Source organism: Condylura cristata, unplaced genomic scaffold (genome assembly GCF_000260355.1).
Source record: "Condylura cristata isolate star-nosed mole 26May11 unplaced genomic scaffold, ConCri1.0 scaffold00015, whole genome shotgun sequence".
NCBI lineage: Eukaryota > Metazoa > Chordata > Mammalia > Eulipotyphla > Talpidae > Condylura > Condylura cristata.
This window is the reverse complement of record NW_004567116.1, coordinates 48,695,199-48,716,233: the sequence shown is the minus strand read 5'-3', so window position 1 is coordinate 48,716,233 and position 21,035 is coordinate 48,695,199. Positions and strand designations below refer to the sequence as shown.

Sequence of the window (21,035 nt, the reverse complement as noted above, 5' to 3'; positions counted from 1 at the left end):
TAATTACATTCCCAGTAAGTTTACCAAAATCTTTTTGCATAGTGAATGGCAGTTAGACCTGTAAGAAAGGTTAGTAAAATATAAACTTAAAACATAAACTTTGAGTTTTGTATACTTCAAGTACTAATCTCTTCTCACTACTTTCTTCATACATATTAAATCACTTGATCATAAAAATAACCTTATGAAGTAGGTATTATTATGCCTGTTTCACACCTGAAGAAACTATAACAGAGATGTTAAGTTTTTTTAGCCAGGGTCAGATAGTGGCAAAACCAAGAGTTAAATTCTGTACTAGAGCTTACATCTAACCACATTATAAAGCTTTCTTTAGATAAGTGAACAAAAACTGATCATTACAAAACAGATATATAATTTTATTACTTTCAACAGTTCTTTGCATCACAATGAAAATAAATTAAAATAACACACAACTTTACAAAAATAAATTTTTATTAAAAGCAGTAAAGTCTGAGCAGAAGACAGTACAAAGAGTATAAACAATGTAAACATCACTACATTCAGCTCAGCTGATTGAATGCTGAAAGACAACTCTAAATGCTCTATGTGCCCTTACTAGCAAGATACATTAACTCTATTGTACACAGAAAACACACTCTAGTTTTGATTGGCAAAAAGTATTTTATCGAAGTCGGTCCCAGCGCCAAATGCTGGCGTCATCACAAACAGCTATAAGAATGCTGCTATCCCTGCTAAAACTGGTTTGCCGAATAGCAGCACCACACTTATGATGAGTCAGTGTTGTACATCTAGGGGGGAAATACAACAATGGGTTAAGTAAATACCATTCACACATAATGTTGTATTTAACACAAAACAGTTCATTCGAAATGGATACTCAAGTTACAGAGAAAAAGCATTTAAAAACAGAATATACTTCAGCAAGAGCCTGATTTCAAATTTAGAAAAATCTGGTTCTATTTTAAATTCAAGAGGCACTACATATATTATATAAAGAAAAATATCATGCTATCAAGGAACTCATGAACAATCATTACTTAGAATTTAAAAAGAAACATCTTAAATTAACTCTAAGACAAAGTAAATGTTCCAAACAATTTGAGGGTGCACTGCAGGTTTCAACCACCTCAACACTCTACACTAGCATGGCATTCGAAAGAAAAAGGTAGAAATTTCTGAATACTTACTTGGCTTTATGAGGATCTTCCACTTCTAAATCCCATACATAAAGTTTGCCAACCTGATTGCCCAATGCAAGCATCTGTATAGAAATTATTAAAAACATCAAATTATCAAGGTATTCAAGTCATCCTATAAAATCTAATTTCAGAAAAACTCTAGTCTCTGTTTTGGGTTACTTTTTATATTTCTGACTCATAAGTGTAATTAAGAGCAACTAACACAGTAGTTTCCTCTTACTTATGATTTTGTTCTGCTGTTTTTGTCAACTGCAGTCTAATTATATATAATAAGGTAGTTTTTGAGAAAGAAACCGTATTCATGTAACTTTTACTATATTATTTTTATGAAGGGTTTTAAAGTTTATAGTTACTACACTTTGTTTTACCTTAAAGAATGTAACAAATGCTATATATATTTTAAAAAAAAAGCCCTTTTAAAACTCCTATAGGAATGAATTCCCAGGTAATCTGTTATCGCAAAATCCTAAGCTCCAAATTTCTTTAAAATTTCAGACAATTAGCATTGTATCTCTATTATTCATGATGATTTTTCTTCTAGGCTTTTCTGGGAAAAAGCTACATTAACCAGCTAACATTAATTTTTAGCAACAAATGTTATGTAAAGTAAACCTAACTTTTACTGCTGACACCTGCGAATTTTATTTACAAAGATGATATGCAAAGCCATAAAAGCAGAATAAAAAAATACCAAGGGCTAAAGCAATCAATGCAAAACATTAATGTTAATTCTTGGACAAACAAGATGTATAACACTACAATTACAATGGTTTCAAATCAAACAATTTCAAAATCAAAATATGCTACCTTTTGCCAGAAATCCATAGAAAATCTCATATACCAAATGTCACACTGGCTGTAATCAAATCGTCCAAGAATAGTCACATTGGACTCGCTGGGTTTAATTTTATCTATATCATCTTCCATTTTGCCAGGTTTCCAGCACACAATGGCATTTTCACAAGACTTTAAGAGAGAAATGAGAAAAAAAATTATTTATAGAACTGAAATCTAAATGTTAAAAACAAAGTTCTTTCCTTATGACCATTTTCAAATTGAGAGCTCTTAAAACTTGGTTATCCATCTAAGCACAATGACATACATTCATTCATATTTACAGAGTCAGTGTCCACACTTGAAGACAAGAAGTTTGATTACCAACAGAATCAGACAACACAAGAGCATTACATCATCTGGAATATTCATTTTGGAAGTCACGATTTCTCTTCCAGACTAAACCAAACTCTACTCTAGATCCTCTGACATCCAGAAATGTAGTGTTTTATAGAAAGGTAAAAATACAAACACTGGGTTAGAAAACATGGTTCTGCAATGTGGCCTCTTCTTACTTTGGTGGTTTCATCTTCACCCATCCAACTACCCATTCCACTTTTAATCCCATGTGGTTTCCTTTACCTAGTTAACTATTAAATCTTTTGTCGCCAGAATCTATACAACATTGTGCATGCTTAATAGATCTTACAGGAAAGCTAATAAATTCATTGAAAGGGTCACAGAAACCAAATTATACAAGGCAATAAAAGCAGTGATTTAACATCAAGACAGTGATATGGGAATGGGTAGGAAGACTGAGTTACACCTTCCTCTATCATCAAAACTTTGCACACATGATACCGAAGCAGCAAGCACTAAAGAATGTAAAGAAAAAAAATTGGAGAACACTGGGAACTATTCATATTACTGTGTAAGTCAATGGTTTGCCTACAACAGAGAACAGAGATTCTGCTGAATACCTTACAATGCATAGCATAAAAAAGTATCTTAATCCAATTTAATAGGTCCAAGATTGAGAAACTCTATTGTAATTGAAGAGTGTAGGACAGAATCTACTTAATCAATTGTGACAGCCCAATGGGGTTCACTGGCATTTAAATGACTTTACAATAGGGCCACAGGAAGTTTAGGGAAGGGCCAACATTTTTTTCTTTTCTCTGCATGTTTTAGACTATATAAAATCCCAGGGCTATATGCCATACACTTTCTCTCCTACAATATACCTCAGAGGTCATTTAGTCTGATGACTATTAACTAAGTGTATTATTAAATCATTAACTTGTAGAATTTTCTCAAAGTATTTATCTTGATCTTAACCCTACCACAACAATCTCTGAGAAAGAAGGCTAAGAACACAAAGATTGTAAAGTAGCTGTTCTAAGTGCTTCTTGCTCACTACACTAGTAGAGACTTCTTAACTAATAAAGTCCCCTCATGGAGAACTAAAGCACAGTAAGATAAAAAGAACTTGGCCATGTTAACAGATGGTTGCACTCAGAAAATTATATGGACAGCTTTTTAAAATTACAAATTCCTAGGTCTCGTGCCAGATTTAGACTATCTGAGGATGAGACTTAAGACTATTTTCACAATATTCTCCCAATGATTCTGCTGCAGTCTGATTTGATATTATCAATATAGTTCATTCAGTTCAACTTCCCACTTAAAATGCAAAAATCCTTTTCTTACAGTTTTAAAAGCTTCTGGCTTATTACTTCAGCCTCTAGGTGTCCTGCTAAATACAGTTTAAAAGTCTGAATATCAACAATATAGCAAATCTCCAAGACTCTGAAAGGTACAAATCACAGAATGGTCAAGAATATTTGGACATGAAGGAGAGAATTTTCTGACCTTTTTTTTGGGGTGGGGGGGAGAAAGGGAAGGACCTTATTAATGCATTCCATACTAATGCTGTTTGAAGGCAGCAACTCAGCAATGCTAACAGATGGAGAAATAAAAGCCCTAACAAAAACCTACTCTCTAGATAAAAGATACAGGAACGTGGTTAACCTTGCAAGAAAGAATTTTCCCTCTACGCCAGCCAAACATCACAGAAACAAGTAGACTCACTACCATACAAACTAGCAATGCCCAGAGTCACCGTTCTCAGGTGTTCAAAATGCACATATTCCTTACTCTTCACTACCTTTTCTACTAATCAGGTCACTCATTTCTTTCTCTCGGGCTGGGTTGGTATCAAAGGAGCTCTAGGGCATCAAGATGTTCACAGTGCTAATGCCTATCATGTCAGTAGGGAGCAGTAATGGGCATTCTAGCCCTTATCAGCTGAAGAGATATCAACTGTAGAGAGACAGTTACCAAGTTCAAGCAAGTAGGAAACAGACTCACCCTGCTATTTGCCAATCATGAAGCTGTGCTCCCCTTACCTATTTGAATATTTATCCAAGGAAGCCTGCTATAGAAAATCTAAATAAGATCCAGAATTGTAATATAATACTCAATATATCCAGATATCAGTAATAAAATCACTCATACCAAGAAACAAAAATCTCAATTTTAATGAAGACACACAATAGATACCAACACTGAGATGATACAGGTGCTTAACTATTGACAAGGATATCAGAGCAGTTATCATAAAAAAATGCTTCAGTGAGCAATTACAAATACCTAAAACAATAAAATAAAAAACTATAGTATAGGAAAGAAAATACAAAGAATCAAATGGAAATATCAAAACTTGAAAAAAACTAAATCAAAATTAAAATTCAACTCAAGGACCCAATAGCAAAATATATCAAAGAATCAGTAACTTTAAACTTAGAACAACAGGAATTTTTCAGTCTGACCAAGAGGAAACAGATTTTAAATACAACAGTCTCAGAGATGAAAGGAAAGATTTAACAACATTCAAATCTTCAGTTACAAAAAAAAGGGCGGGGGGAGGAGATGACAGCTAAAAAAGAAGTGCAATAATGGCCTTATTTGGGCTAAATGATGCCCTCAAAAAAAAAAAAAAAAAAACCATAATTATTCTACAGGTTCATCAAAGTGAATGAACCCTAAAAAGGTAAATTCAAAACACCCCTATTGAGACACATTATAGTCAAACTTCTGAAAAAAACCCTCAAAGTAGTTAAGACAGAAAGAAAACCTTATCTATAAGGGAAAAAAAAAATCAACTCCAATGAAGGCAGCTTCTTGTTAAAAAGCAAAAGGCCATTTTCCAAATGTTTAAAGAAAACAACTGTCAACACAAAATTCTATACTAGATGAATACAATATTCAGGAATGAAGGGGAAATAAGGACAATTCTCAGACAAAGGAAAACTAAGTGGATTTTTCTCCAACAAACTTAACCATAGTTACAGGAAGTTTATAATAAGAAAGGAAATGATATCAGAAGGAATTTATAACATCAGGAAGAAAAAGGGAAAGTAAAACGAGTACAGTATTTTATTTTCCCTCTTGAATTGTTAAACTATGTTTCTATGGTTGAAACAAAAATATACGTATTTATAAATTTTGTCCACTGTACATAAATATTTACCAATTAATGTAATAATTAATACCTCAAGGTTCCTGTATAAATGCTCTGAACACACAAAATAAAAGACTGTTTGGTAAGCAGACTAAGAAAACATTTGAGCTGACTTCATGCCATCAGCAAGAAACCCCCAAGGTAACAATATAGGTGGATTCAAAGTATCTTGGAAGAAGATACAGCATGCAAGCATAATCAAAAGAAAACAAAACTGGTTTTACTACAATAAGATAAAGAAGACCTCAAAGTATAAGATAAAGATGGACATTATTTAATGATAAAAGGATCAAGCCATGTTAGTTATAGCAATAAGTATATAGGTACAAACAGAGCTACAAAATGTCTTCAAACTAAAAAAGAATTAAACCACAATTATAGCTGGAGAAGTTTTAACACCTGTCTCTTAAAAACTGATAAAACATGGCCCTCCTTGGTGGCATAGCGGGTTAAAGCACTGCACTAAGAAGCTTAAGCCACTTCTACATGAGTTCGATCCCCGCTTGCCCCGGTGGTGACCACATGGCGCCACAGACCTCTCCTGACCCGCCCACTGCTCCCCTTAGCAGTGTACTTCCTCTATCTGCCTGTTCTGCTCCCCACTCTGTCCCTGGTGAATCTTCTCACCTTCTGCATCTCTGGCCTGTACCCCAGTTCTGTATGAATAAATGAGTATATCTTTAAAAAAATTGATAAAACAAGTAGACAGAAAATCAACAAAGTCACAGAAAAATTCAACCACATCATCAACCAAAAGTATTTAATTGTCAGTTACAGAACACTCCAACCAATAGCAAAAGACATTCTTTTCACGCTCCCATGAACATACTTAAAACAGGGTCATAAAACAAGAAATTTAAGACACAAAAAGCATTATTCTAGAAATCAACGGGAGAGTAAAAAACGCAATACTTAGCAACTGAACTATCTAAACTTGTGAGCTGTAGCTAAATTAGTGCTGCAAGGGATATTATATCAATAGCCCCAATAGAAAAGTAAAGTATCAAACTCACTAATCTGAACTACCCCACTAGCCCAGTGAAAGAGCCGACATAAACTACCTACCAATTTCATGAAACTAGCTTTCACCTGAAAACCCGCAGATTTCAAATGTATAAGGCAGTACCACAAACAATCCTGTACTCATAAACTTTACAACAGAACCAATTCCTCAAACAGCACAAACTACCACAACTTTACTATGATGAGTACACTTTATTAAGGAAATTCAATTTGTTACTTAACCCCTCTCCCCAATTTCGAGACACAAATAACATAACAAAAGAATTCTATCAGTCATTTAAAGAAATGACAGTAATTATACATAAACTCCTGCAGAAAAGAGGGAAAACTTGCAATTGTTTATAAAGTCAGTACTGATACTGAAACCAGACAGACAATACAAAAAACAAAACTTCAAACCAATATTATATCCCACAAATACAGACACAAAAATCTTTAATAAAATATTAAGCAAGTAAAGTCTGCAACATATAAAAAGAAGCATGAACAAGTAAACTTATTCCAGGGATATGAAGTTGGATCAATACTCAAAACCATCCAATGCATTCCACTCCATTTGTAGGATCAAGAACACATGAGCCTAACAACTGGTGTGGAGAAATCACTGACAAAATAAAACACTCATTCATCAGAAAATTCTCCTGAAAATTAGGACAAGAGAGTTCTCAACTTGATAGGTAATACGTAAAAAAAAAAAGCACGCAGCTAATAAATGTAACTGGAAAAGACTCATTCTTTCCTTCCCAGTACCAGCCACAGGCCTGCTCCTAACACTGCTTTCAATACAGGACTGCAAGCTTGCAGTGTAAGAAAAGGAAATTAAAAAGCATCCAATTCAGACAACATAATGTTCTACATAGAGAAATCCCACGAATTTGTCAAAAATTACCTTTAGTTCAGCTAAGTCACAGGATTCAAAGTTAGTATGCCAAAAGCAATTTTATTTCTCTATACTTGCAATGAATATATATGAATGAAAATTAGAAATACCACTTATAATCACTCAAAAAAAGGACATATTGAGCTATATAACTCTAAAAAAGTATGTATGTGACTTCCATGCTTAAAAGTAAAAAAGACAAATAAAAACCAAAGATCTAAAAAAGACATGCCATGTTCATGGACTAGAGGACTAAACAGAATAAAGGTATTAATCCTCCACCAAATTGACTTATGAGTTTAACACAATTCCAATGAAAATTCTCTCCCTCCCCCCAACATGCTATCAAGGCTTAAAAAAAAAAAAAAATCTCATGTATGTATATATATTATTCAGAAACTCAAGTGGAAAAGAGAACTTATATAGGTAAAATACTTCTGAAAATGCATAATAAAGTAGAATTCCAATTCCAAGGCTTACAAAACTACTCTATTTATTTACAACTATGTATATGTACTGGTGGAAGTAACCAAAAAGAAAATCCAGAAAGTCTCACAGAACTAAAGGTACAAAGGTACAAAAGCAATTCAAAGAGAAGACAGTAAGTCTTTCAAGCTGACAACAACTGGATATCAATATGCAAAAAATTAAGATCTACCTAAAATCTCACAATTTAAAATAAAACAAAACTTTTAGAAGAAAATACAGTTAAAAAATTCTTTAGGATTTAGGCTTTGGTAAAGAGCTTTAAAAATATCGTCAAAGTATGGCCCATAAAATAACTTAAAAAAAAAAATCAATAAATTACACTTTGTCAAAATTAAAAACATGTGCTCTGCAAAAAGACCCCTACTAAGAGGATGAGAAGACAAGCTACAGGTTGAAAGAAAGTATTTGCAAACTACATACCTGACACAGGATTCATAGAATATATTAAGAATTCTCAAAACTCAATGTGAATAAAGAAAAAAAAAACAAAACAAAACCAACACAACCCAATTAGAAAATGAGAAGATATGAAAAGACATAATTGAAAAGGATATATGGATGGTAAATAAGCACATGAAAAAGATGTTCAACACCACTTGCCATCAGGGAAATGCAAATTAAGACCATGATGAGATATCACTACACACCTATCAGAACAGCTAAAATAAAAAATAGTGACAATACCAAATGCCGGCGAAGATTCGAAGACACTGGATCTTTCTTACATTGCTGGTGGGAATGTAAAATGGCACGGCCACTCTGGAAAATAGTTTGGCAGTTTCTTAAAAAACTAAACAAACTTAACCATGACCCAGCAATTGCCCTTCTAGGCATTTAACCCAGAGAAATGAAAACTTAAGTCCACACAAAAAGAACAATTGTTTATTAGCAGCTTTTTGGGTAACAGACCAAAAGTGGAAAGGACCAAAATACCCTACAATAGATCAATGTTTAAATAAACTGTGGTACATCCATACCATGAAATGCTACTTAGTAAAAAGGAGAACTACTGATACACATGACAACTTGGATGGCATTGTACTGAGTGAAAAACCAATCTCAAAAGGTTCTCTATGTTCTTGAAATGACAACATTCACATGTCATAAACAAAACTATACACAGACATTGTACAATGTTAATTTTTTGGATTTGATGTTGTAAAAAGTTATAGAAGTTATGTATGCATTAGAGGAAATTAGGTGAAGGGCAATTTGGGACCTCTCTACACTATTATTGATACTTCCTGTGAATCTATTTCAATATCAAAAGCTTTAAAAAGGGGAAAGGGTATAAAACTATACCAACAAAGCCAAGAATAAATAAATTAGGTGCTGTCCAAGAAAATATGAAATGTCCTGAAATCCACATCAAGAAAAGAAACTGGATAATGACTATCTTAAGTGTGCCAATCCTAAATGTTCAGATGATATCAACAACTTCTCTCAATTATCAGCAAAAAATTTGTAAATATATATACACCAATATACTAGGAGCAAGGGCTCGCAAACTCCAGCCCATGAGCCAACTCCAGCTATCCCTTTTTGTATATAAGTTTACTGAAATGACACAAACATACACACACATAAACCACACACACACACTACTGGCTTAAATATTGGTTATTTTACAACATCGGATATCAGAGAACAGTATCACTTGACAAGTTAATACTTGCCCACAAATTTTAATTCATCAGGATGTTTTAAGCCTAAAACAAATTCCACATCTATCAAAATACCATTAGACATAAAAAAAAAAACCCCAGCAATTTCCCTTCTACCATCCAATTTACCAACTGCACAAAAAACCATGTTCCCTGAAAAATTTCAACTCATACAAACAGTGGAAGTACAGCTTAACAGCAGCTACCATACCTTGGAAAGTATCAAATCACCTAACCATCGCACACAATCGACATAATTCCTATGTATGTCTCTGGTAGAAAAGTCAGGAAAGTGAATTTTCTGAGAAATAAATGGCCTGAAATGGAAATGTCAAATGTTAAGTGGAAAAAGTAGTAGAATCACACTAATTTTCATTTTTGGATTTATTTAAACACTGAAAAGTAAAATACATGATTCTTAATTCTTTTATATTTGTAGAAAACTAGATTTCTTATCTATTTACTGAGAGCTAAAGTGTCATTCCACTTATCTTTTTACATTTTTTACATTATCTGCCTCAAATTTGATGTATAAAAATTACAGCTTCCCATCCTATTACACACATATATAATTAATCATTCAATTCTTGTATCCCACCAGTGATAAGCAATTGCATTCCATACTCAGTATTTCTAAGAGAAAAATTCTAAGCTACCTGAGTACTCAAGTCTTTTAAAATTAAACAGTAATTGTCCACAAAAGTCAACATATCTGAATTATTTCAAAAGACAGCCATCTTTACAGGAACAATGACACATCATTCAAAGGCTGCTAAAGATAAGGTAGATGAGTTTTGCTTGCAACAGCACTTTCAAAAAATGTTATCTGACAGAATTTTGACATTTATTAACTAGGACTTTTCCTGTATTTAGGAAAGTATGGCAGGCACTGTTTGCTTAAAGATGCTTATGAGAAAATTACAAAAATGAGTTGCTACCAATTCTATATTTAATTAACAGCATATGTAGTATTTCTGATCTCGTATATGATTATATTTTAAACTGAAATAACTACAGATGAATGATATGCCATGAATCAGAAATGTGTTAGGCATCTCACATGTCCCATTTTTCCTCAGATGTAAAAAGGATGTTGATTTAAGTCATCTCTAACTCACCTAACTTATCTTACAACTCAAATCCTGAAATTTTTATTAAAATTATCAATGATCTGATAAAAATTTTAATGTAGCTACACTTAATTGTTTTTCATTAACATACATAGGTAAGGATAGTTGTAATGAAGGTATTAATAACAGACTGGTCAAATTCTGAAAACAGAATGACTGAACCAAGAATCAGGACATTCAAAAACATATTTAAAATCGATCAAGTTCCCATATATAGTTATCTATATAGCAAGAATTCTGCATTGAATTTTCTGCATTTAATAAAGTGAAAGCATCCTTTAATGCAAAATATTAAAATACCATGAGTAAAATTAAGTCCCCCAACTTAATTACGATTTACTGTCTTGAATTAGAATTTACAGTGCTGGCAAATAATGCTAGTTAACATATTCTGAAGGGTCATTATTGCACAGTTAAGTTTAAGTAACATCAAGCATTTGTAACTTCACAATATAATTTCTAATATGTGCTATGCTATACAGAAAAAACAACAGATGAACTACATAAAACAAAAAATAAGGTCAATTGGTGGTTACCAGAAGGGTAGACAGGTGGTTAAGCTGGATAAAAGGGGCCAATTGTATGAAGGTAGAAGGGTGGTTAAGCAGGATAAAGGGTCAACTGTATGAAGCACAGACTTGGACATTTAGTGGTAAGCTTAACATGGTGAAATCCACATCAAGCAAAGAAATGGGATGTGTGTGTAGACATACAATATATATAAATATCTTTTTATTTTATTTTTGCATAGGAGAACTGGGATGAAGGTCAGAGGTGCAGAGTGGGTGAGAGGATTCACCAGAAACAGAATGGGAAGCAGAACAGATAGATTTTACTGCAGTAGACTGTAAGGGGAGCAAAACAGGAAAGGTCTGCTGCACCATATGTGGGTCAGATCCCTGGCCAGGGATTGCACTCAGGCCTTCACAGTGACAGCTCTGAGCCTTATTAACCTCTAGGTCATGAGAGAAGTCCCACATGTTGGTTTTTAAGGACACACACCTTAAACTTTATTATAATGCTGTGTTTATTTCACGAAACCTTGAAGTGAAAAGTGCTACAAAATGAAAATCAAAACATAGTTTAAAGTGGATCTTGAAAAAGGAGCCACAGGTTAAAAATAAAGGATTTCCATTAGAAATTGGTAAATTTTACAATATATAAGCTATAATCTCTATATATTTTTTAAATGGTGCCTTCTAAACTCATGTTGGGGGTTTCCATAACAATTTTGGGAAAAATAAAACACATTCATGAGGTAGCATATTATTTTAAATACCACAACTGTTACCTGTTAGTTTTATTTGGGTTATAATCATAAGATTCCTTAATTGCATTCATCATTCTCTTTGAATTGATCCTCCAAAGTTTGAGAGAGTGATCCATACCACAGGACATTATTTTTTCACCCAAAAGATCATAATCCTGTATGTAAAACAGAAAACAACAATGTGTATTAAATATATATTATTTTTATAAATTAAACCACCCAATTTTCATTTGACATATAATATAGGAATAATTGTACTTTAAACCCCAACATTAACATTTTGGGTCTCGCCTAAAATATAGGGTTGTTACTACTGCTTTCAAAACTTGGTTTAACTGATTTATCACCACCATAGTTTATGAGCTTATACAAAAGTGGAAGAAAGCAAAATCTTTTAATTCAGTTTTATCTATTCACTTATCTTTAAATACTTCCTTTACTTAATGATGAAGGTATTCAATGCTTAGAGAAAACTATTCTCTCTTTTTTTTTTAAAGATTTATTTGTGCATACAGAACTGGGGTACAGGCCAGAGATTCAGGGGTGGCGAAAGACTTCACCAGAGACAGAGTGGGGAGCAGAACAGGTAGATCGACAAAGTACATTGCTGAGGGGAGCAGTGGGCGGGTCAGGGAAGGTCTGACACACCATGTGGTCACCTCCGGGGCAGGTGGGAATCAAACTCATGTGGAAGTGGTTTCAATTTCTTAGTGCAGTGCTTTAACCCACTGCGCCACCAGGGAGGGCCCTATTCTTTTTTTTAAAATGTTTTTTTGTTTGTTTTTTAAGATGTATTTATTTGTGCATACAGAACTGGGGTACAGGCCAGAGGTGCCGGGTCTGTGAGAGGATTCACCAGAGACAGAGTGGGGAGCAGAACAGGCAGACTGACGAAGTGCACTGCTGAGGGGAGCAGCGAGCAGGTCAAGAGAGGTCTGCACGCCATGTGTATCACCTCTGGGGCAGGTGGGGATCGAACTCATGTGGAAGTAGCTTTAGCTTCTTAGTGCTATGCTACCTGCTGCGCCACCAGCAAGGGTCATAAAACAACTATTCTGACTGAAAATACCTTCAGTTACATTTTTCTTTATCAAACCCTAATCTAGCAATGAAACTGTTATCTTTATATGAAACTATGAATCTTAATCAAAATTTTATTTCATCTGTGTATCTGAGTCAAAACAATTAAGTTACAAAGGTTTACGAGTACTTTTAAATGTATAAAGAAAAGATGTCTAACAAAGGAAACCACATATTTTAAAATTTCTCATGCGAGGTTTACCTGCAATCAGTACCTAGTTGGTCTCTATTCTAACAACTTTATTCCACTGTATTTCACAGATAAAACATTGAGATACAGATATGCTACTCCATCTAGCATATATGGTACATATTTTAGTGAAAAATCTCAAACATCAGTCCTTCTAGCAGGAAACTCCTGTATTACAGACTATCTCCTGCTTTCACTTTAAGAAGTTACAAAAGATTGTTTTACACGAGGACATTTTCCTTACTGATTTGGATATCTTAATCTAATCTAAATTGATCATGAGCACTTTTTTTACAAGTGCCTAAGAGCTTTAGGTATGATTTTTACTGAATTCACAGTTCTAGTTGCTGCTAATTCTCCTAATTTACTCACGTCAATGGCAGTAAAACTTCCAGAGTCAGCAGGTTTAATTTACAGATCTTAATAAAGGAAGGTAGGCTTAGATTTTTTGAAACCAGACAGAGAATGTTACTGCAACTTCTCGAAAATCCAAGTTGACAGGATATCTTACAGTAGATATAATTCTTACAAAAGCATGCAAATCCCAGATAGAAATATTTAATTGTAATTAAAATACCATAGCTTCAAAATATGGTACACCTTTACACTTTATTGAACGATAACTGATAACACTATAAAATCATTAAATAAGCTATATAAAAAAGTTAAGTAAAGCCAAATGTGTAAAATGTGAAACATAACTTAAAACATGTGTCATATCATTATGATAGGTAACATAAAAGACAATACCATGACATTTAAAATGCAACACAAGCACATATACCACTTCCTAAAAATGGGTGACTATATTTCAATTTCAAACGAAAGATGGAAAGTTTCTGAAATCCTACCTGCTTTAACCTTTTTTTAAGATTTATTTTGCATACAGGAACTGGGGTACAGACCAGAGATGCAAGGGTGAAAGGATTCACCAGAAACAGAGTAGGGAACAGAATAGGCAGATTGACTGAAATGCACCATTGAGGAGAGCAGCAGGTAGGTCAGAAGAGGTCTGCTATACCATGTGGGTCACCTCCCTAGCCAGGATTTGAATTCATGCTGTTGTGGCTGTGGATAGCTTCTTAAGAAGTGCTGTGCTTTGTGACCCATTGCACAAGCAGGGAGGGCCCTAATCCTTTCCTTTTATAACTGAGACAGCAAAATAAAAATTAATGTAGTGACTTTAGATTAGTAAAGGAAAAATCACAAGTTCATAGTATTCTTCAGGAGAGTCCTAACACTGGTATAAAGGATAAGAATAGATATAAAGCACAGAGATTAAGTTGATTTACTCCTTCATCTGTTAAGATAAAAATTTTCTGTCATATGAATGAAATGACTACCTGGCAGGCTCTATGAAACAAACCACATATTTTATAATAAAGAGGAACACAGAATTGTTTACTATGTACTCTGCAGCTTTCCACTTACAGCACTTAGAACTTCATCTCTGTGGCCTTCCACACCTCCAAATATTGCCACCAATGTGTCCGTTTGGATATTCCATAAACGTAAAGCATGATCTAGTATAGGAAAAAAAAATTAAGATGAACAGTCATAGGATTTTCAAGACCTTTTTAAATAAATAAAACTTTAAAAGCTACTTTACATAATTATGTAACATGTAGATTTACTAGAGATCAAGGTCAAATTTTCAAGATAAAATATTCATGTTTGTTTTTAAAGATTTATTTATTTATGCATACAGAACTGGGGTCCAGGCCAGAGGTGCAGGGCTGGTGAGAGGATTCACTAGACACAGAGTGGGGAACAGAACAAGCAGATGACGAAGTATACTTCTGATGGGAGCAGTGGCAGGTCAGGAGAGGTCTGCTGCGCCATATGGGTCTCCTCGGGGGCGGGGATCAAACCCAAGCTGAGGTCAGGCTTTAGCTTTTTAATGCTGTGCTTTAACCCACTGCACCACCAGGGAGATGATTTTTTTAAAAAAAAGTTTTATTAATTTATGCATACAAGAACTGAGGTATAGGCTAAAGGTGCAAGGGATGAGCATACTCACCAGAGACAAAGTGGGAAGCAGACCTGGCAGACTGACTGAAATACATTGCTGAAGGGAGCAGCAGGTGAGACAGAAGCTCCCTGGCTGGGAATCAAACTCATGTAGCAGTTGTTGAGGACAGCTTGATAGCACTGTGTCTTTAACCACTGCATCACCAGGCCCTATTTTTACTTTTACATTTAATGTTTTATTTACTTACTTTCATACATTTTTTAAAAAAAATTTGGCATGGTATTTGATTTCTATACACCAAATGTGATTCCCGTAGTTCTCGCACCACTATCGATTTAGTGGTCCTTTTCCCAATGCTTGGCTTAGGGATGCTAATGTAAACACAAGATTTTTCTACTGAAACTACTGTAAATTCTTTTTAAAATTGGATTTCTTCTTTATGTGTTTGTCCCTTAAGAAATCAACATTTCTAAATTAAAAGGACCAAGAGAAGCATTTCTTGTCTTACCTTTACTTACTGACAGGAGAAGATTGGGATCTCTTGGGTGGAATTTCAGCTCATTGATAGCATTTCCATGGCCAACATAGTGCTACAATTAAATTTCAAACATTTCAGGTTTCACATCTAAAAATCAATAAATTCTTTTTCATTAATCTTAGTTTCACTTAAAATGGTATTTCTCAAATTTGATTGCATATTAAAACTACCAAACAAACACAAAGAAAAAAAAAGCTCAAATCACATTTATAGATGTCCTGGTTTGATAAGATTAGTGGAAGCCCAGCTCCTTTAAAGATCCTTAGATAATTTCAATATGTCCCAAGGATTAAAAACTACTAACTTTAAATGATTTATAAAAGTTCTCCTAATATCGTCTTTCAACTATTTCACCATATTGGCTTATTACACGGTACTTTTGACTTGGGTTAGAAAATAAATTCAGTATTTTGTTAATGGTCATTTAGAACTTCTTAGAATAAGGAGCGAGGAAAATAATTTAAAAAGAAAACCTTGCAATTTTTCCCAGTTATTCTTTAATATGTATTACCCAAATGTGACAGGCATCAAAAAACTTTTCTAATTGAAACAATAATCAAAGTACAAATCAAATGAAAAATTTTACAGTTACTGGCTCCACCAGTTTAAAATCCAACAAAAAAAATTTTTAGATAGGCATTTAAAAAAAAAAGCTGGGCTATAATTTCATGTGGCAACCTACCTTTATGCACTGCATTGTTATGGGATTAATAATCCTAATTATGCCTCTAGATCCAGCCACTGCCAGTAGAGGATGGCTTGTATTGCTATCATACGTCCATGCACAAGTATAAAAATTTTCATCAGCCTAAAAAATGTCAGTTAAGGAACATAATAGTTTTTGAAAAGTAAGCACACCAATGATTATAACAGTACATGGAAATCCACTGTGCATTGATACTACCAGATTTAACATCTAAAACTTGTATCAAATAAACACAACCAAGCCTTCACCTCAATTTTGATTACTTAGCTGTTTATCTACTAAATGCTGTTGTGGCAGCTATAAGACAATAAATTGAATGGCCATTGCATACCAATAAAACTTTTCTTATTAAAACAAGGGTCAGGTCCAAGAATTTGCTGACTTTTGCTATCTCTCAATACTTATGATTGTATGTCTCATGATCAAGGTTAGTAATTACTCAATTTTGCACTGTTTCCTAAGTGAGACATCTCAATATGGCAACAGATGATGTATTTCTCTATTATCTAGGGGAGAATGAATGTGTTGGGAAACCCCTTAGAGGCATGAGGTGCAGAGATAGGGAGAATGTCGGGGTTTGTGATTACAAGACTGGTTAACATGGGCTGGAAAACTGACCCGTGTCCAAACCACGGTGTCCTTTTCCATGTCAGCAGAGCTAAGCCTGAATCTTGCCAGTGAATGTGAGACTGGACAAGGATAAATACTAAGAGAATGAGTAATTCATTGTCTAGTAACTAACAAGGGGGTGGGAAGTGTGGGAGGTTTATATCAATAAAAATGAGTTCCCCCTGGCACTAGGGATGATTGAGCTCAGAATGAGAAGCCATGTGTCCTGCTTCTTTTAAATTCTATTTTGTGTCTGTCAGTTCTTTATTTCCAAGTTTTTCCGGATCCCTTTCCTCAACCCTGTTCACCAGAGCTGGTCTCTGGCAGAATGTACTTCTCTTTTCGTATTTGTTAAGTTTTACAAATGGGTTTGGAATAAACACCTTCAAGCTTGAACTGACACTATACCTTTTTAAATCTTTTTCTTTATGCACCCACATATTGCAATAGTTTATTTTCTAAACTACATGGTTTTTTTTTTTTTGGCTATAGGCTGTGATCAAATACTTGGCATGACTGCCAGTTACAGGTTCTGATTAAACCAAATTCAGCAAAATACTATTCTAAAATGACACTATTCTTTAAGTCAAAGAAATGGCAGCTTTTAGTTACTCTCTGCCTATTAAACCTTAAGCCACTTAAACCATCCTCTTACATCCACCCTACACGGATTCCTAGGGATCAGGAAAATGACTTAAAATAGTTAAAATAGTTATGAGAAATCTCTTGGGTGATAGTGATAGTTACAGAAGAGGATATGAATAAAAACCATTATAACTTTAACAAATTCATCAACTTAGAAAAGGTTTAGTGTAGTTATTTAAAATCAATTTCTTTAGCCGACGATTTTAAAACCCCAAGAAAGGATACGTCAGCATCCACATAAGATTGCAACAACCGGATTTCTCCTTGTGAGTGACATTCATATAAGGTAACCTAAAGAAAACAAAAATATAATAAATTTTATTTTAAAAAGAAACAGTGTCTTCAGCTTTTAAACTTACTTTTGTCACAGATACGCATTAAAAATACTACAGAAACTGGGCCCTCCTTGGTGGTGCAATGGGTTAAAACACAGCACTATGAAGCTATCCACAGCCACTGCAGCACAAGTTTGATTCCTGATCAGAGAGGTGATCCACATGGGCTAGCAGACTTCTCCTGACCTGCCTGCTGCTCCCCTTAGCAATGTGTTTCAGAACATTCTGCTCCCTACTCTGTCTCTGGTGAATCCTGTCACATGCCACACCTCTGGCGCCTATACCCCAGTTCTGTTTGCATAAATAAATAAATCTTAAAAAAAAAAAAAAAAAAAACAACTACAGAAACTATTGCCTCAAAAGATCCTTTAAAATTAAGGAAGTCATTATACTGGATTAGAAAGATGTGGTACATATATACAATGGAATATTGCTCAGCAACCAAAAAAGAGAAACACATGTCTTTTGCAGCAACTTGGATGGAGCTGGAAAAGATCATGCTTAGTGAGATAAGCCAGAAAGAGAAAGAAAAATACCGGATGGTGTCACTCATAGCAGGAGTATAATGGACCAGGCGAGAAAATAACAAAAATAATGAACAACCATATACCAGAGACAGAGACATTTTGTGGGGGTGGAGTGGGGAATGGGATCAAAAACGGGGGGCGGGGGGGACGCACGGGACTATGGTGGTGGCACAGGGGTGATTTGGTGATGGGAAACCCGCGGGGATTACAATCGAGATGGAAAAAAAATGTGCAAAATGATGTAAAAATAAACTTTGTAATAAAAAAAATTAAGGAAGTCATTATAAAGTTTAATGCATTATATAATTTTTAAGGTATGTTAAACATTATAATAACAATGTTTTCTATCTTCCAGTCTTATATCTATATTGCACCAGTGCTTCTAAATGATTAAAACTGAGTATCTTAAAGTACAATACTTAATAAGGCATAAATACTTCCTAAAGTTGTGCTTTATCACCTTTCAATCAAGTTCTTAAAGTCTTAGAGAAGGGGCCTGACAAGATGGCAGCAGAGTAAAGAGCTGAGCTTATCCCCTCCATATCTCAAATAAAAGCCCAAACCATCTCAAGGATAACCACATCCTGAATGGATGACCACAGCACACACTGAAGAAAGGGGAAGGAAAAGCTTTAAGTGACCAGTGTTTACAGTGAGGCTGGGACAGTACAACTCCCAAGAGACAGTACAACCCACAAGAGGGAGAAACAGCTGCAATGTAGAACCTCCTACTGACTCAGGAGCACAAGAAACATCAAGATCATTAGTGACCTGGCACTACACAGAGGGTGTACTGTTGGGAGAGCTACAGGCTCTAGGTACAGAGTGAGGATTACTGTTCTGAGCTTGAGACTCTCCATAAAGAACAGCCCAGGGCCTGAAACAGTAGAAAGAAACAAGTTGGATTACTTGTGTCTCCTCAGTTAAGAGGCTACTACTAAAGCCAAGCCTGGGACATTCAAAACATCTACTACCTCACACTTCAGGGCTAACCCAAGAAGTCACAAGAATATTTGCATAAGCCAGGATTTAAGCACTTGTTAACAGAAGAAAACACTCCAGGATAAGGCTCTGAACTGAAAAAGGAAAGAAAGTAACTTTTAGTCTATTGCTCCTATCAACAAGTACAAAGACAACAGTCTGAAAGTCTTATCTCCACTATAATCCATAAAGAGTAAAAATGAACAGAAGAACACAGCAGGCCTCCCTGGTGGTATAAGGAGTTAAGCAGCAGCACTATAAAGCTATACAGCCACTACAGCACAAGTTCGATCCCAGGCCAGGGAGCTACCCACATGGCATATAAGCCCTCTGCTCCCTATTATCAGCCATGCTCCCCCAGCAGTGTATTTCTGTTTCTCTGATCTGCTCCCCACTGTCTCTGGTGAATCCTCTCATCCTTCCATCTCTGCCTGCACCCCAGTTCTTATATGCATAAATAAATAAATCTTTGGGGAAAATAACACAAAACACAGCACAAAAGTAGGCATTTCAATGCAGTACAATTATAAAATGTAACTAGAGAGGGCATGAAGCTCACAGTTGTAACAGCATTTATTTTTTCAAACAGAAAAAATAAAACAGCAAGACCAAAATATGGTACAGCCACAGTTAGATGTAAAGGAGTTAAGAAATACTATAACTGATTAAAAAAAAAAAAAATGAGGGGCTTTAACAAGCAGACTAACACAAGCAAACAAAATGAGCTCAAAAGCACAATGTGAACACACAAACAGGACATCATAGGAAAAAAAATAATAAAGAGTCCTTTGAAATAACCTAAAGAGAAATAACATAGGCATCATGTAGTCCAGTAGCAGAAGAAAAAAAAAAAGCACAAAAAATTTATTTCTGGGGCCCTCCCTGGTGATGCAACTGGTCAAAGCACAGCACTATAAAGCTTAAGCCACTTCCTCTTGAGTTCCTCCTGCCCCAGTGGAGATCCACATGGCGCAACCTCTCCTGACCCGCCGGCTGCTCCCCTCTCTGTCTCTGGTGAATCCTCTCACCCTCTGCATCTCTGGCCTGTACCCCAGTTCTACATGAATAAATAAATAAATCTTAAAAAAAAAAATTCAAGACAGAAGGAAGATTAAGGAACTTAACTGAAAAGCAAAAACTAAAAGAATTTATCAAAACCTAGTTACACATGAAAGAAGTCTTATAGTGGTTATTATAAAGCAAAACAACATACCCAAACCCAAACATTCAAATGGTGGAGAGTAACAAGGTCCACCAGAACAAATTGGATACCAGGTCATCTAAAAAAAATCACACAATTAGCCCACCTAATTCTAACCTCAGCAGAACCTTCAAGCAGAAATAGCACAGCAGATACATAGAAATGAAATCTAAACAGAACATTTAAGACCTCAAAAATTAAAAACATAAGACAAATCAATAAAAAAGAAAAGGATAATGAGTACCTGTATCTCAATGATAACCTCAAGTATACATACTTGACATCTGATAAAAAGTTCAACATCCATTTATGATGAA

General features: G+C 34.8%; 1 protein-coding gene across 3 annotated transcripts in view; it reads right to left on the bottom strand.

Annotated features, from left to right (window-relative positions):
* Positions 1-361: 361 nt before the first annotated feature.
* EED (embryonic ectoderm development) overlaps positions 362-21,035 on the bottom strand; it is a 34,283-nt gene continuing 13,609 nt past the window's right edge. The window contains exons 4-13 of one of the 3 annotated variants that reach the window (XM_004683268.2): positions 17,900-17,965; positions 16,397-16,522; positions 15,685-15,766; positions 14,636-14,727; positions 11,956-12,089; positions 9,746-9,851; positions 8,555-8,629; positions 1,989-2,147; positions 1,170-1,243; positions 362-770 (exon numbers count right to left, since the gene is read on the bottom strand). In XM_004683268.2, coding sequence (XP_004683325.1) covers positions 644-770; positions 1,170-1,243; positions 1,989-2,147; positions 8,555-8,629; positions 9,746-9,851; positions 11,956-12,089; positions 14,636-14,727; positions 15,685-15,766; positions 16,397-16,522; positions 17,900-17,965 — 1,041 coding nt within the window. In that variant the 3' untranslated portion in view covers positions 362-643. Of the gene's footprint in view, positions 771-1,165; positions 1,244-1,988; positions 2,148-8,554; positions 8,630-9,745; positions 9,852-11,955; positions 12,090-14,635; positions 14,728-15,684; positions 15,767-16,396; positions 16,523-17,899; positions 17,966-21,035 lie in introns of those variants that run through there. The other 2 variants (XM_004683269.2, XM_012725738.1) reach the window with 2 other exon arrangements.